Raw genomic sequence first — 15,551 nt, forward strand, 5'->3', positions numbered from 1 at the left:
GTGAGAGGCCTCCACATTGGTCTGTGACAGGCCTCCACATTGGTCTCTGAGAGGCCTCCACATTGGTCTGTGAGAGGCCTCCACATTGGTCTGTAACAGGCCTCCACATTGGTCTGTAACAGGCCTCCGCATTGGTCTGTGACAGGCCTCCACATTGGTCTGTGAGAGGCCTCCACATTGGTCTGTGACAGGCCTCCACATTGGTCTGTAACAGGCCTCCGCATTGGTCTGTGATAGGCCTCCACATTGGTCTGTGACAGGCCTCCACATTGGTCTGTGAGAGGCCTCCACATTGGTCTGTGAGAGGCCTCCACATTGGTCTGTGAGAGGCCTCCACATTGGTCTGTAACAGGCCTCCGCATTGGTCTGTGATAGGCCTCCACATTGGTCTGTGAGAGGCCTCCACATTGGTCTGTGAGAGGCCTCCACATTGGTCTGTGACAGGCCTCCACATTGGTCTGTGAGAGGCCTCCACATTGGTCTGTGAGAGGCCTCCACATTGGTCTGTGACAGGCCTCCACATTGGTCTGTGAGAGGCCTCCACATTGGTCTGTGAGAGGCCTCCACATTGGTCTGTAACAGGCCTCCGCATTGGTCTGTGACAGGCCTCCACATTGGTCTGTGACAGGCCTCCACATTGGTCTGTGAGAGGCCTCCACATTGGTCTGTGACAGGCCTCCACATTGGTCTGTGAGAGGCCTCCACATTGGTCTGTGAGAGGCCTCCACATTGGTCTGTAACAGGCCTCCGCATTGGTCTGTGACAGGCCTCCACATTGGTCTGTGACAGGCCTCCACATTGGTCTGTGAGAGGCCTCCACATTGGTCTGTGACAGGCCTCCACATTGGTCTGTGAGAGGCCTCCACATTGGTCTGTGAGAGGCCTCCACATTGGTCTGTGAGAGGCCTCCACATTGGTCTCTGAGAGGCCTCCACGTTTGTCTCTGAGAGGCCTCCACATTGGTCTGTGAGAGGCCTCCACATTGGTCTGTGAGAGGCCTCCACATTGGTCTGTGAGAGGCCTCCACATTGGTCTCTGAGAGGCCTCCACGTTTGTCTCTGAGAGGCCTCCACATTGGTCTGTGAGAGGCCTCCACATTGGTCTGTGAGAGGCCTCCACATTGGTCTGTGAGAGGCCTCCACATTGGTCTCTGAGAGGCCTCCACGTTTGTCTCTGAGAGGCCTCCGCATTGGTCTGTGAGAGGCCTCCACATTGGTCTGTGACAGGCCTCCACATTGGTCTGTGAGAGGCCTCCACGTTTGTCTCTGAGAGGCCTCCGCATTGGTCTGTGAGAGGCCTCCACATTGGTCTGTGAGAGGCCTCCACATTGGTCTGTGACAGGCCTCCACATTGGTCTGTGAGAGGCCTCCACGTTTGTCTCTGAGAGTTCTCCGCATTGGTCTGTGACAGGCCTCCGCATTGGTCTGTGAGAGGCCTCCACATTGGTCTGTGACAGGCCTCCACATTGGTCTGTGAGAGGCCTCCACATTGGTCTCTGAGAGGCCTCCACATTGGTCTGTGAGAGGCCTCCACATTGGTCTCTGAGAGGCCTCCACATTGGTCTGTGAGAGGCCTCCACATTGGTCTGTGAGAGGCCTCCACATTGGTCTGTGACAGGCCTCCACATTGGTCTCTGAGAGGCCTCCACATTGGTCTGTGAGAGGCCTCCACATTGGTCTGTGAGAGGCCTCCACGTTTGTCTCTGAGAGGCCTCCGCATCGGTCTGTGAGAGGCCTCCGCATCGGTCTGTGAGAGGCCTCCACATTGGTCTGTGACAGGCCTCCACATTGATCTGTGAGAGGCCTCCACATTGGTCTGTGAGAGGCCTCCACATTGGTCTGTGAGAGGCCTCCACATTGGTCTGTAAGAGGCCTCCGCATTGGTCTGTGAGAGGCCTCCACATTGGTCTGTGACAGGCCTCCACATTGGTCTGTGAGAGGCCTCCACATTGGTCTGTGAGAGGCCTCCACATTGGTCTGTGAGAGGCCTCCACATTGGTCTGTGAGAGGCCTCCACATTGGTCTGTGAGAGGCCTCCACATTGGTCTGTGAGAGGCCTCCACATTGGTCTGTGAGAGGCCTCCACATTGGTCTGTGACAGGCCTCCACATTGGTCTCTGAGAGGCCTCCACGTTGGTCTGTGAGAGGCCTCCACGTTTGTCTCTGAGAGGCCTCCGCATTGGTCTGTGAGAGGCCTCCACATTGGTCTGTGAGAGGCCTCCACATTGGTCTGTGAGAGGCCTCCACATTGGTCTCTGAGAGGCCTCCACATTGGTCTGTGACAGGCCTCCACATTGGTCTCTGAGAGGCCTCCACATTGGTCTCTGAGAGGCCTCCACATTGGTCTCTGAGAGGCCTCCACATTGGTCTCTGAGAGGCCTCCACATTGGTCTGTGAGAGGCCTCCACATTGGTCTGTGAGAGGCCTCCACATTGGTCTGTGAGAGGCCTCCACATTGGTCTCTGAGAGGCCTCCACATTGGTCTCTGAGAGGCCTCCACATTGGTCTCTGAGAGGCCTCCACATTGGTCTGTGAGAGGCCTCCACATTGGTCTCTGAGAGGCCTCCACATTGGTCTCTGAGAGGCCTCCACATTGGTCTGTGAGAGGCCTCCACATTGGTCTCTGAGAGGCCTCCACATTGGTCTCTGAGAGGCCTCCACATTGGTCTGTGACAGGCCTCCACATTGGTCTGTGAGAGGCCTCCACATTGGTCTCTGAGAGGCCTCCACATTGGTCTGTAAGAGGCCTCCACATTGGTCTCTGAGACGTTTCTGTGACGTTCCTGCTATGTCAGAGGCGTATGGAGTCTTTGAGATCTCCTTGGTCTCAAACACATTGCAGTAACGTCTCACAGGTTGAGGACAACAAATAGTGTTCAATTTATTTGATTTGGTTTGTTTTCACCGAAATCTACCTGAAGACTTGCCTTTCTCCAGGGGATCTCTCGGAGGCGTCTCTGTGACCAGCGGCAACTCAAGTCTCCAAATAGTCTCCATGCATGTGAGACGGGGCCTTAGCTCTCCATTGGAGTGGGGAACCTACTGTGTCACGTGATATTGTAGTTATTGTCAACTTTTTAAGGACACGGTTATAGTAGATTTTATGTTGTTGTCAGAATCAACTAAACAAGGCTTACACTATGACAAGATGTGGATAACCTTGTCTCAAACTGAACATGCGTTTTTGTTGAGGGGCGATGCAGTAAAAATGTGTAAACACAGCCCCCCTCCCCACACTGTATAGGACACTGCAGCAGATGTGTCTAATGAGATCACGTTGACACAAACATGTTTCTGCTTCACCGAGCTTACTGTCACACTTCAGACCTCAGTCCAAACACCAGAGGATTAACCCCAGCCCCCCCTCATGTTAATCTGTTTGTTAGGGGTGCACGCTTTTCAATGGAAACGCATTGTTTATCATCCTATATCCACCACAAACCATGTTTTTGGCTGGCTTCCTATTGGCCAGATGAAGGGCGACAACTACTTCCTGTCCACATTTTTAGTGCAGAAATAAAACGAGGTCAAGCCGAGCGCGTTTCCTTAAAAGTAGTTTAGATAGTGGTGCTATTTTAACCCTTTGTTAGCGTTAAATTAGCTGCATTTAGCATCTCCAGCAGCAGGTGGAGAGAGCGCCGTCGCCTCCCGCTCTGAGCTCCAGGGCTTTTGTTTGTCCCTGACACTGAGCATTGTGAGCCCGTCTCCTCTGTTTGACCACAGCAGATGGAGGGCCCGTACACCCCCCGTCCCCTGTAGAGATACTGTTACCCCACACCGGTGAGTTTTTGTGTCTGTGGGGGTCAGTTTGGTTAAATTTAGCGGGCTAATATTAGCCCGGCGGCCGCTCCTCTTTCGTGTTGCCTCCCAGTTCCTCTGTTAGTTCCTCCGGCAGTTCAACAAGTTAGCGCCGCATTCACTTTGGGCTAAGTTTGAAATGTGAGCGTCAGAGTCTGAGGGAGAGGTTTCCATGAGCCCAGATGATGCCGCTCGCTGTTGATGAATTCTTAAATGCATGCGTGCAAATAGTTTCTTTAAGTTGAAATATTCCAGATTTGTTTAGAGGATTTGGTAGAACTGGGACGCTCTTGTCACAACATACGTATTAGGGATGTCCCAATCTGCTTTTTTGAGCTCCTGATCCGATATTTTGACACTTCATGCTGGCCAATACAGACCTGTTTGAATATTACTGCAGTTTCACCAGGTGGTAAATAAAAAAGTAAACATTCAAGATTTGGATGTAGCTTTGAATGTTAAAGGAATAGGCCACCGTTTTTACATACTGAGATATGTTCTTACCTTAGCTTTGACGAGTTCTTTAGGACCTGTCTGATCTTCACCCGTGCCTTCAGTCACGTAAACACAGCGCAGACGGCGTGAGCATTTAGCCTCTCCCTCTCTCCTCTATAGCTCCAAAACAGGTCAAGATAGAAGCTACCAAGCTCTTCCACGTTTTCCCTATTTAAATATGGTTACGTGAAGTGTTCCACTACAAAGTATAATTACACAAAATTAAACAATGTGGATTTTCTAAGCGAATAAAAGGGGGAACTATATTGTTAGGCATAATAATACCAGGAGTAGTAAATCCGTGCAGTAATCTTCACTTTACTGTGCGGATGCCAAATTACTGGGCAGCACGGTAGCGCAGCGGTTAGCGCTCTCGCTTCACAGCTAGAAGGTCCGGGTTCGATTCCCACCAGGGACGGGGCCTTTCTGTGTGGAGTTTGTATGTTCTCCCCGTGTCTGCGTAGGTTTCCTCCGGGCACTCCGGTTTCCCCTACCACTAAAAACATGCACAATAGGCCAGGATGAATGATGTGTGTGATTGAAAGTATGGTGGTGGTCCGTTGGCGCAGACGTGTGTAGTCGCGAAAGCGCCTCTGACAGTCTCCCCCAGGGGAAACTGAAGCTACAAACGTAGCTTTCCACCACTGAGTATGGAGTGAATGTACAATTGTCTCATGTAAAGCGCTTTGTGACTAAATGTCTGTGAAAGGCGCTATTTAAATAAAGATCTTCTTCTTCTTCTTACTCCTGGTATTATTGCGCCTTACAATATAGCCCCCCCCCGTAAGACTTAACAGCATTAAAAACAGTAAGACAGTCTTACTGTTTTAAAAACAGTAAGACAGTCTTACTGTTTTTAATGCAGGCTAGCTGATACCGTAGAAATGCGCTAGCCTTGTATTAGCCTAGCGCCACGAAACCAGTGTTAATTTCGTCGACTAAAATATTTAGTCTTAATTTTAGTCAAAGTGATATTTTTGACGACTAAAATTGGACTAAAACTAAATTAAAAGTTTCTCATGAGACTAAAACTGTGACTAAAATGTCCAGATATTTTAGTCGACTAAAATAAGACTAAATAAAAATGAAAAGGAGAGACTAAAATCATCCAAACTTCTATTGAGCGTCTGAAAGAGCCTCAGATCATGTAAATTCTCTGCCAAAGGAGCAGCTCTGAGCTTTGTTCATGTGGAGCAGAAACATGAAGCAGAGGAACAAGATTAAATATGATTATAATGAATATTATCAATACAAAGTCGACTAAATTAGTCTTAAATTTAGTCGACTAAAACTAGACTAAAATTGAAATGATTTTTTTTTTACTAAATCTCGACTGAAATTAAATAAAATTTTAGTCAAAAGACTAAAACTAAAACTGAATTAAAATATGTTGTCAAAATGAACGCTGCACGAAACTCTTCAAACATAAGAACTGCATGAATTACAAAAACATATCTCCAGGAATCAGCAACACTCTGGATGACTAGGAAATGAGGCCCTATGTCAAAAATCCTGAAATATCCCTTTAAAGTATTAAAAAAAAAAAGTACTCTAAAAAGGCTGGAAATCCTTCCTGTTGCATGTGCTCACAAACCTGTGATTTGGAGAAAGTGCAGTGTTGCTTTGCTCTTTGCCCGCTGAGCTGTCATTCATTTAGAATAAAACATTAAGTCATTAAATGAAAGCCTTAATGACACGGCTCAACTATTTGTATTGCACAAGCTTTGATACACAAACACCTTCAGCTGCAGCTTTGCCTGACCTTGTACACTATTTCTCTTGCTCAAAGGTTATTCCCCAGTGTTGTTTGAATTCTGAAATAGCCTGTTTGATGGAGTGTTTATGTAGAATAATCTCTGTAAAGAAAGAAATGTTATAAATGTCCTAACAGTCCACTGCGAAACATGTGTCTCGTATCTTCTCTCTCAAATGGGAATTACATCTCCTAAAACACATCAAGCACTTCACAAGAAAACTGCGAATGTTTTGTTTCCCTAAATCGTTCAGATTTGTCCCGCGAGTGTGTCGGAGTGGGCAAATCTAAGCGGTCGTGTGAAAACCGTCTCTGCACTCGCTGAACTCTGATGGTGCGACTGTCGAGTGGGCAGCACTTGGCACTTCTCTCTCTCTCTGACTCTCACACACACACACACAAAGCTCCATTTGATTTGAAAACATAAGTATTAAAGCTCGTGTTGTACATTCAAGATCATTATTAAACCATTGACTGGCTTTGATTTCTTGTGGAAAGAGTTTGTAGAAGTTGCATCTCTCCAAACGGACACAAGAGGGAGCTATGTGCATGGGAGAAAATAACACTTGAGCTGCCCTGTTGCACCAGCGGGGGGCAGTGTTGGACTTTTTTTTTTTAGCTCTGGCTTCTCCACACTTCACAGCCACTTTTATTTAATTCATTATTCATTTTATTAAAAGATCTTTTTAATGAACCTTCAGTAATGCATTTAAGTGAGATGTTTTTTTTGTTTAGACAATAGTTTAGTCCAGTTATTTTCAACCAGGTTTAGCCCTGATTTGACCTTGATCTGAAACACAAGAGTCAGTTTAGCGTAATGTGGGCTCCGGGAAGATCCGGTGCAGAATTCCACTTTCATAAGTTCAGGGAAAATCCAACATTTCTAGACTTAAGGGTTTGCTGAAATTTTAGACGTTGCTCGAAAGCTGCAATTTCTATCCAGACGCTTGAGTGGAAAACGTACAGGTCTTTTGGAATTGTGGAACAAAAAAAATCTTAGGCCTCGCACATAAATGTTTTGTGTTTCCCGCTAAACCGAGCCAACTGCTGCTTTGTTCTGCAGATGCTCCAGGACTGCACCAAAGCGCGCAGAGAGGTGGACCTTCACTGGAGGGCGTCGCCGTGCTCCAACATCGTCCGCATCATCGACGTCTACGAGAACCTCTACCAGGGCCGGAAGTGTCTGCTCATCGTCATGGAGTGGTCAGTTTCTCTAAACGTAAAGCCCAGTCGGCAGGAGACGGTGGAATAATGTGTCTTTTGCCTGAAAACATGCTCAAAACATTCATCCTCATATAATGTCATCAGATTGACACTTAAAGGAATAGGCCACTGTTTTTACACACTGAGATATGTTCTTAACTTAGCTTTGACGAGTTCTTTAGGACCTGTCTGATCTTCACCCGTGCCTTCAGTCACGTAAACACAGCGCAGACGGCGTTAGCATTTAGCCTCTCCCTCTCTCCTCTATAGCTCCAAAACTGGTCAAGATAGAAGCTACCAAGCTCTTCCATGTTTTACCTATTTAAATATGGTTACGTGAAGTGTTCCACTACAAAGTATAATTACACAAAATTAAACAATGTGGATTTTCTAAGCGGATAAAATGGGGAACTATATTGTAAGGCGTAATAATACCAGGAGTAGTTCGAAATCCGTACAGTAATCTTCACTTTACTGTGCGGATGCCAAATTACTCCTGGTATTATTAGTCCCCCCTTTTATCCGCTTAGAAAATCCACATTGTTTAATTCCTCTTCTTCTGATACTTCTTCTGATACTTTTGCTTCTTCTTCTGATGCTTCTTCTTCTGATGCTTCTTCTTCTGATGCTTCTTCTTCTGATGCTTCTTCTTCTGATGCTTCTTCTTCTGATGCTTCTTCTTCTGATGCTTCTTCTTCTGATGCTTCTTCTTCTGATGCTTCTTCTTCTGATGCTTCTTCTTCTGATGCTTCTTCTTCTGATGCTTCTTCTTCTGATACTTCTTCTGATACTTCTTCTGATACTTGACGTACTGTTACGTGAAGTGTTCCACTACAAAGTATAATTACACAAAATTAAACACTGTGGATTTTCTAGGCGGATAAAAGGGGGAACTATCAGATCAGAAGTATCAGAAGAAGTATCAGAAGAAGTATCAGAAGAAGTATCAGAAGAAGTATCAGAAGAAGTATCAGAAGAAGTATCAGAAGAAGTATCAGAAGAAGAAGCATCAGAAGAAGAAGCATCAGAAGAAGAAGCATCAGAAGAAGAAGCAAAAGTATCAGAAGAAGAAGCATCAGAAGAAGAAGCATCAGAAGAAGAAGCATCAGAAGAAGAAGCATCAGAAGAAGAAGCATCAGAAGAAGAAGCATCAGAAGAAGAAGCATCAGAAGAAGAAGCAAAAGTATCAGAAGAAGTATCAGAAGAAGAGGAATTAAACAATGTGGATTTTCTAAGCGGATAAAAGGGGGGACTAATAATACCAGGAGTAATTTGGCATCCGCACAGTAAAGTGAAGATTACTGTACGGATTTCGAACTACTCCTGGTATTATTACGCCTTACAATATAGTTCCCCATTTTATCCGCTTAGAAAATCCACATTGTTTAATTTTGTGTAATTATACTTTGTAGTGGAACACTTCACGTAACCATATTTAAATAGGGAAAACGTGGAAGAGCTTGGTAGCTTCTATCTTGACCTGTTTTGGAGCTATAGAGGAGAGAGGGAGAGGCTAAATGCTAACGCCGACATGACTGAAGGCACGGGTGAAGATCAGACAGGTCCTAAAGAACTCGTCAAAGCTAAGGTAAGAACATATCTCAGTATGTAAAAACGGTGGCCTATTCCTTTAACTTTTTTTCAATATCATGTGGCCCGATTGCCCGCTGCTCTGGGGACGGTGTACACATAATTTTTTTTTTACCTCAATTTAAGCAGAAAGGTTCAGATGTTTTAATCTCAGGGGAGTTGTGGCTACATATTCACACACATACGGAAACTCCTCACCAAAACCTAACCACGGCAGCGTCAGTGCTTAGTATTATTACTCCAGAATACGTATTGATACTAAGATTATGCACATGTCCAAACAACAAAACAAAAACATTGAAAAGTCCGGAAATAGATTAACAAAAGCGATATAAAAAAAACCTCTATGCAACAAAAATGATAAAATAGAGGAGTTGTCCTGTTCAGCTTTTATCCTGAGGTGCTGCGGGGGCTGCATGAAAATTCCATCCATCCATCCATTTTCTTCCGCTTTATCCGGGGCCGGGTCGCGGGGGCAGCAGTCTCAGCAGAGATGCCCAAACTTCCCGATCCACACACACCTCCTCCAGCTGTTCTGGGGGGACCCCGAGGCGACACCAGGCCAGCTCGGAGACATAGTCCCACCACCGTGTCCTGGGCCTTCCACGAGGCCTTGTCCCACTAGGACATGCCTGGAACACCTCCCGCGGGAGGCGACCAGGAGGCATCCGAAACAGATGCCCGAGCCACCTCAGCTGGCTCCTTTCGACGTGAAGGAGCAGCGACTCTACTCTGAGCTCCTCCCGGGTAACTGAGCTCCTCACCCGATCTCGGAGGGTGCGCCCAGCCACCCTGCGAAGGAAACTCATTTCGGCCGCTTGTATTCGCGATCTTGTCCTTTCGGTCATTACCCAAATCTCATGACCATAGGTGAGGGTGGGAACGTAGATCGATCGGTAAATCGAGAGCTTTGCCCCCCGACTCAGCTCCCTCTTCACCACGACAGACCGATACAGCGACCGCATCACTGCTGACGCCGCACCGATCCGTCTATCGATCTCACGCTCCATCCGTCCCTCACTCGTGAACAAGACCCCGAGATACTTGAACTCCTCCACTTGAGGCAAGGACTCCCCACCGACCCGCAGAGGGGAAGCCACCTTTTTCCGGTGGAGAACCATGGCCTCGGATTTGGAGGTGCTGATCCTCATCCCGGCCGCTACACACTCGGCTGCAAACCGCCCCAGTGCGTGCTGAAGGTCCTGGTTCGTTGAAGCCATCAGAACAACATCGTCCGCAAACAGCAGAGATGAGACTCTGAGGCTCCCAAACCGGACACCCTCCGGCCCCTGGCTGCGCCTAGAAATTCTGTCCATAAAAGTAATGAACAGAACCGGTGACAAAGGGCAGCCCTGGCGGAGACCAACACGCACCGGGAACAGGTCTGACTTACTGCCGGCAATGCGAACCAAGCTCCTGCTGCGGTCATACAGGGAACGGACAGCCCTTAGCAGAGGGCCCCGGACCCCATACTCCCGGAGCACCCCCCACAGGGCACCACGAGGGACGCGGTCGAACGCTTTCTCCAGATCCACAAAACACATGTGGACTGGTTGGGCGAACTCCCACGAACCCTCGAGTACCCGATGAAGGGTATAGAGTTGGTCCAGTGTGCCACGACCAGGACGAAAACCGCATTGTTCCTCCTGGATCCGAGGTTCAACTATCGGCCGGATCCTCCTCTCCAGCACCCCGGAATAGACCTTACCGGGGAGGCTAAGGAGGGTGATTCCTCTGTAATTGGAACACACCCTCCGATCCCCCTTTTTAAAGAGAGGGACCACCACCCCGGTCTGCCAATCCAGAGGCACTGTCCCCGACCGCCACGCGATGTTGCAGAGACGTGTCAGCCAAGACAGTCCTACAACATCCAGAGACTTAAGGTACTCAGGGCGAATCTCATCCACCCCCGGAGCCTTGCCACCAAGGAGCTTTCTCACCACCTTGGTGACTTCAGCCCCGGTGATGGGCGAGCCCACCCCCGAGTCCTCAGCCTCTGCTTCCTCATTGGAAGACGTGACGACGGGATTGAGGAGGTCCTCGAAGTACTCCTTCCACCGCCCGACGACATCCCCAGTCGAGGTCAGCAGCCCCCCACCCGCACTGTACACAGTGTTGGTGAAGCACTGCTTCCCCCTCCTGAGGCGCCGGATGGTTTGCCAGAATCTCTTCGAGGCCGACCGATAGTCTTCCTCCATGGCCTCCCCGAACTCCTCCCAGACCCGAGTTTTTGCCTCCGCAACCGCACGAGCCGCAGCACGAATGCATGAAAATTGAAAACAAAAAAAGCACTAAATCACAGGAACAATATGTTTTAGAAAAATGACTTGGGAAAAGAGAGAGACTGAAGGAGTTTGTCTGGGGGCGACAGTGGCACAGCTGGTAGAGCGGGTCGTCTCATGATCGGAAGGTCGGAGGTTCGAATCCCACCTCCTGAAATTGTACACTGTCATTGTGTCCTTGGGCAAGACACTTTACCCACATTGCCCCCAGTGTCTGCGTACATCGGTGTATGAATGGGTGAGTGGATCCTTGCTGTAAAGCGCTTTGACTGCCTAATGTAGGTGGAAAAGCGCTATATAAGTTGAGACCATTTTTGCCATTCCTCGTTTAGCGCCAGCCAAACGCTTTAAGAGCTTGCGTTCGGAGTCACTTTTTGCAGCAGGTGCACCTCCGCGGCTGTCGCGAACTCACTGATCGGCTCCCACGTGTGTCCAGCACGTAAGCGAGGAGTTGTTTCAGAAGTATTAAAGGGCCTCCACCTGCCCTGCATACAAGGTGTGTCTGACTCAGCAAGATCTCACGCGTGCTGCAGAAACCGCTTCCAGATCAAGCGACTAAACCGGTTTCATTTCAGCCCCGAAAAAAAAGTTGAGAGTTGGAGATTTTGGCGACGCCGGAGCTGAAGAAACAAAACTTACATGTAACGGGTGCTGCTGCGTTCGTACCGTTTTCACAGGAAACGACGAAGCAGCTGTGGATTGTGGATTACGGTTTGCGGGGCCACTCGCATGAGAATGGCAACAGTCAGAAAGTTTAGCACCGAGAATCTCTGTTGTTCAATAGGGCTGTGCCGATGGATGAGCAACATCACGATGTAGAGCCTCCATCGTGATGCCACGCCCCCTCCTGTCAGAAACACGCACTGGTCTTCTGTGGGCCTTGTAAACCTACAAACTGTGCAGGGATTGCACTGTAAATTAAATCACTGATGTAACAAATATGCGCGCTAGTGTCAGTAGCCTGTCAGAAGCCACGATGTGTTAGCCGTAATTATTAAAGACGCAGCGCTGCTATTTCTGACGCGGGGCTCTCTCTCTCTCTTTCTCTGCAGCTCAGAGTTTAACAGCGCGTGCTTTGGCTTTGCTTTGCTGCGTACGGAAACTTAAACCGTTTTAAAATGACGAGATGGCTCTCACATCGCGGATTATTCTCACGAATGACCGAGAGAGGAAAGAGAGAAAGGCGCGGTGCAGGAGTTACGAGGTTACAGCACACGGACCGGGCGGCGCGTGGAGCGGCTTCAAAAACATAAGCTACGACGCAAACTTCTAAATATTGTCCCGTTCACCCACTGTTTCTTAAACATTGCGTTAAAACTGACCAAATGCAAATAATAAGCTCCGATTTACATTTGTATTAGTGTGATAAGAGCCTTGGAGTTCACGCTCTGAATAAGTCGTTCTCCTCTTAGACTTCACGCACAAGTTTTAACACATTTCTTTTGCAAAAGTTGTGTTCCGTGACTCTGTTCAAATCATGTTTAGTTTAGATTCATTTATCCTGGAATCTCACATTTTCCTAACATACATAGTAATATGGAGCATATATATATAGGCTATGTAAATGTCTTTAAAAAAATGCTTATAATGAAAAATGGTTCACTGTAAACATTGTCAACGGCCAATTAAGGGGACATCGCCCAACCCTATTGTCAAACCTCTCTGCTCCTCTCGGAGCTGCTGCTGCTGTTTGCTCACGGGCCTGGGTCCTGTCGGGCTGAATAGCAATATTGATTTTTTGGCAAGATCGTTCATCCCCATTAACCACTCTCCCACGAGAACTGTTGTGCCACGTTGACCACTTTGACCAAGTCGGATAAAGAAGACGCCGCCCACAGCCTCTCGCTCAGCTTTAAAGCGTGAACTACAATGAAGAGAACACGACTTCATTCAAGAACAGCTCAACCCTTTCCATAAGCACGTGATTTACCTGAATCACTTCTGGCGATTCACTCACTCTTTGGGTTTTGAAGTTTTCTTCATGTCTCTGACCCATAAACCAGGTCCTGACCTTCCTTTGTCTTGACTAAACAGCTGTGGCGAGATGAGGCGAGGCGGAGGAATTGATATTCTAGTAAACCGTGACCACTTTTCACTGAAACCACGGGCTTCTTTTAAACGCTTCTCTTCACCTTTTGCATTAGAGAAGGTTCTACCACACACCGCTCCCGTGTGTGTCTGTGTGGGTTTAACTTCACAGGCCGTGGTCGGTCGCCCGCCTCACACGCACAGGTGGAGCGGCGGATGACTAATATCCTACCGGCCCTGAACACGGCAGAGAAGGTGTGTCTGACTCAGCAAGATCTCACACGTGCTGCAGAAACCGCTTCCAGATCAAGCGACTAAACCGGTTTCATTTCAGCCCCGAAAAAAAGTCGAGAGTTGGAGATTTTGGCGATGCCGGAGCTGAAGAAACAAAACTTACATGTGACAGGTGCCGCTGCGTTCGTACCGTTTTCACAGGAAACGATGAAGCAGCTGTGGATTGTGGATTACAGTTTGCAGGGCCACTCACATGAGAACAGTCAGAAAGTTTAGCACCAAGAATCTCTTGTTGTCAAAACGGCGAAGAGTTCAGTTTGTTTTGTTTCAGTCACAAAAAATATCAATTACAAGTTGTACTGTATAGGCTTTTTACTTACTTTATTCCTCTCTTTTTATATTGTTTATGTTTTGTCTTTTTGCCTTACATGTGAAGCACTTTGGGCACCCAGTGTTGTAAATGTGTTAAACAAATAAAGTTGCCATTGACTAGGGCTGAAACAACTAATCGATTAATCGACAACTAATCGATTACTAAAATAGTTGTCAACTATTCCAGTAATCGATTAATCGTTTTCTAGTAAACACAGACTAAAATAGAGCTAAAAAGACATGACAATTACGTATTTTGGATGAAAACCTACTTTGTTTTTAAGTGAGGGTCTGCAGTGTTTTGTACATCGTAAATTTCATAAATGTCTGTCTTTGTCTCGTCCAATCAGAAAGCAGAATTAGCACAAAGAACCTCCTACAAACGTTTCCTTTAAGTTTACTCCATCAACATGTCCTCAAACGGCACCACTTTAGCTCTATGTGATAAATTTTTTAAGAAAAAATACAATTTCCATGCACCTTTCACAGTTAAGCGATTAATCGATTAATCGTAAAAATCGATTACCAAAATAATCGTTAGTTGCAGCCCTACCATTGACATTGCGACGGTAAAATTGTTTTTGGCTTTTACGCGGTGCCCTAAGCAACGTCTTGCAGGGAAAAAGAAACTGAAAAAGCCGCTTAAGCGCAGTGTAATTATTTTCGATTAATATTTTCAATCGCACTAAACCTTATGTCATTAATTAATCGGAATCAATCAAAAAAAGTCCCGTCCCTAAGTTCTTTTTTTTGTTTTTGTTTTTAAAGTGAGGGTATGTAGAGTGTTCTGTACGTTGTATATTTCATAAAGATGATCTGTCTGGGTCTCGGGACAATTATCCGATCAGGAAGCAGAACCAGCACTATTTATTGTTGCCCCGGTGTAGCGATTTTAAACTACCCCCCATTCACCTTACCCCCCGGTACTTTGAAATTGATTTCAGACTACCCCCGGGGGTAACCTGAAACTGATTTCAAGTTCCCCCCCCCTGATTTCAGATTACCCCCGCCGCAATATGTAGTGTTTGTTTGGCACGACTGTGTTAAATAGAAAATGCCCGGATGTTAATTGCTAATAATAGCTACAACTCTCGTAACTTTTCATCTGGTAAGGTTAGCTTTAGTTCGTAAACTCCACTATCCTTAAGTTTAGGGCTAAGGTAGGATTAGCTTTAGTTCGTAAACTCCACTATCCTTAAGTTTAGGGCTAAGGTAAGGTTAGCTTTAGTTCGTAAACTCCACAATCCTTAAGTTTAGGGCTAAGGTAAGGTTAGCTTTAGTTCGTAAACTCCACAATCCTTAAGTTTAGGGCTAAGGTAAGGTTAGCTTTAGTTCGTAAACTCCACTACCCTTAAGTTTAGGGCTAAGATAAGGTTAGCTTTAATTCGTAAACTCCACTATCCTTAAGTTTATGGCTAAGGTAGGATTAGCTTTAATTCGTAAACTCCACTTTCCTTAAGTTTAGGGCTAAGGTAGGATTAGCTTTAGTTCGTAAACTCCACTATCCTTAAGTTTAGGGCTAAGGTATGGTTAGCTTTAGTTCGTAAACTCCACTATCCTTAAGTTTAGGGCTAAGATAAGGTTAGCTTTAATTCGTAAACTCCACTATCCTTACGTTTAGGGCTAAGGTAAGGTTAGCTTTAGTTCGTAAACTCCACTATCCTTAAGGTTACGGCTCCAACCGCGGTTCCTGTAAGGTATTTTATGGATGAAGAAAGCAGTTGAGAGGGGGGTAATCTGAAATCAGGGGCGGTAGCTTGAAATCACGTTCATCTTACCCGCGGGGGTAACTTGAAA

The 15,551-nt window shown here is 46.8% G+C and overlaps 1 protein-coding gene across 1 annotated transcript in view; it reads left to right on the top strand.

Annotated features, from left to right (window-relative positions):
- The window catches only part of mapkapk2a (MAPK activated protein kinase 2a), a 48,072-nt gene that overhangs the window by 21,881 nt on the left and 10,640 nt on the right, over window positions 1-15,551 (top strand). Inside the window, exon 2 of the mRNA XM_079582213.1 lies at window positions 7,109-7,248. Coding sequence (XP_079438339.1) covers window positions 7,109-7,248 — 140 coding nt within the window. The remainder of the gene's footprint in view (window positions 1-7,108; window positions 7,249-15,551) is intronic.

The sequence above is a fragment of the Gobius niger genome (assembly GCF_951799975.1).
Source record: "Gobius niger genome assembly, chromosome: 24".
Classification (NCBI taxonomy): domain Eukaryota; kingdom Metazoa; phylum Chordata; class Actinopteri; order Gobiiformes; family Gobiidae; genus Gobius; species Gobius niger.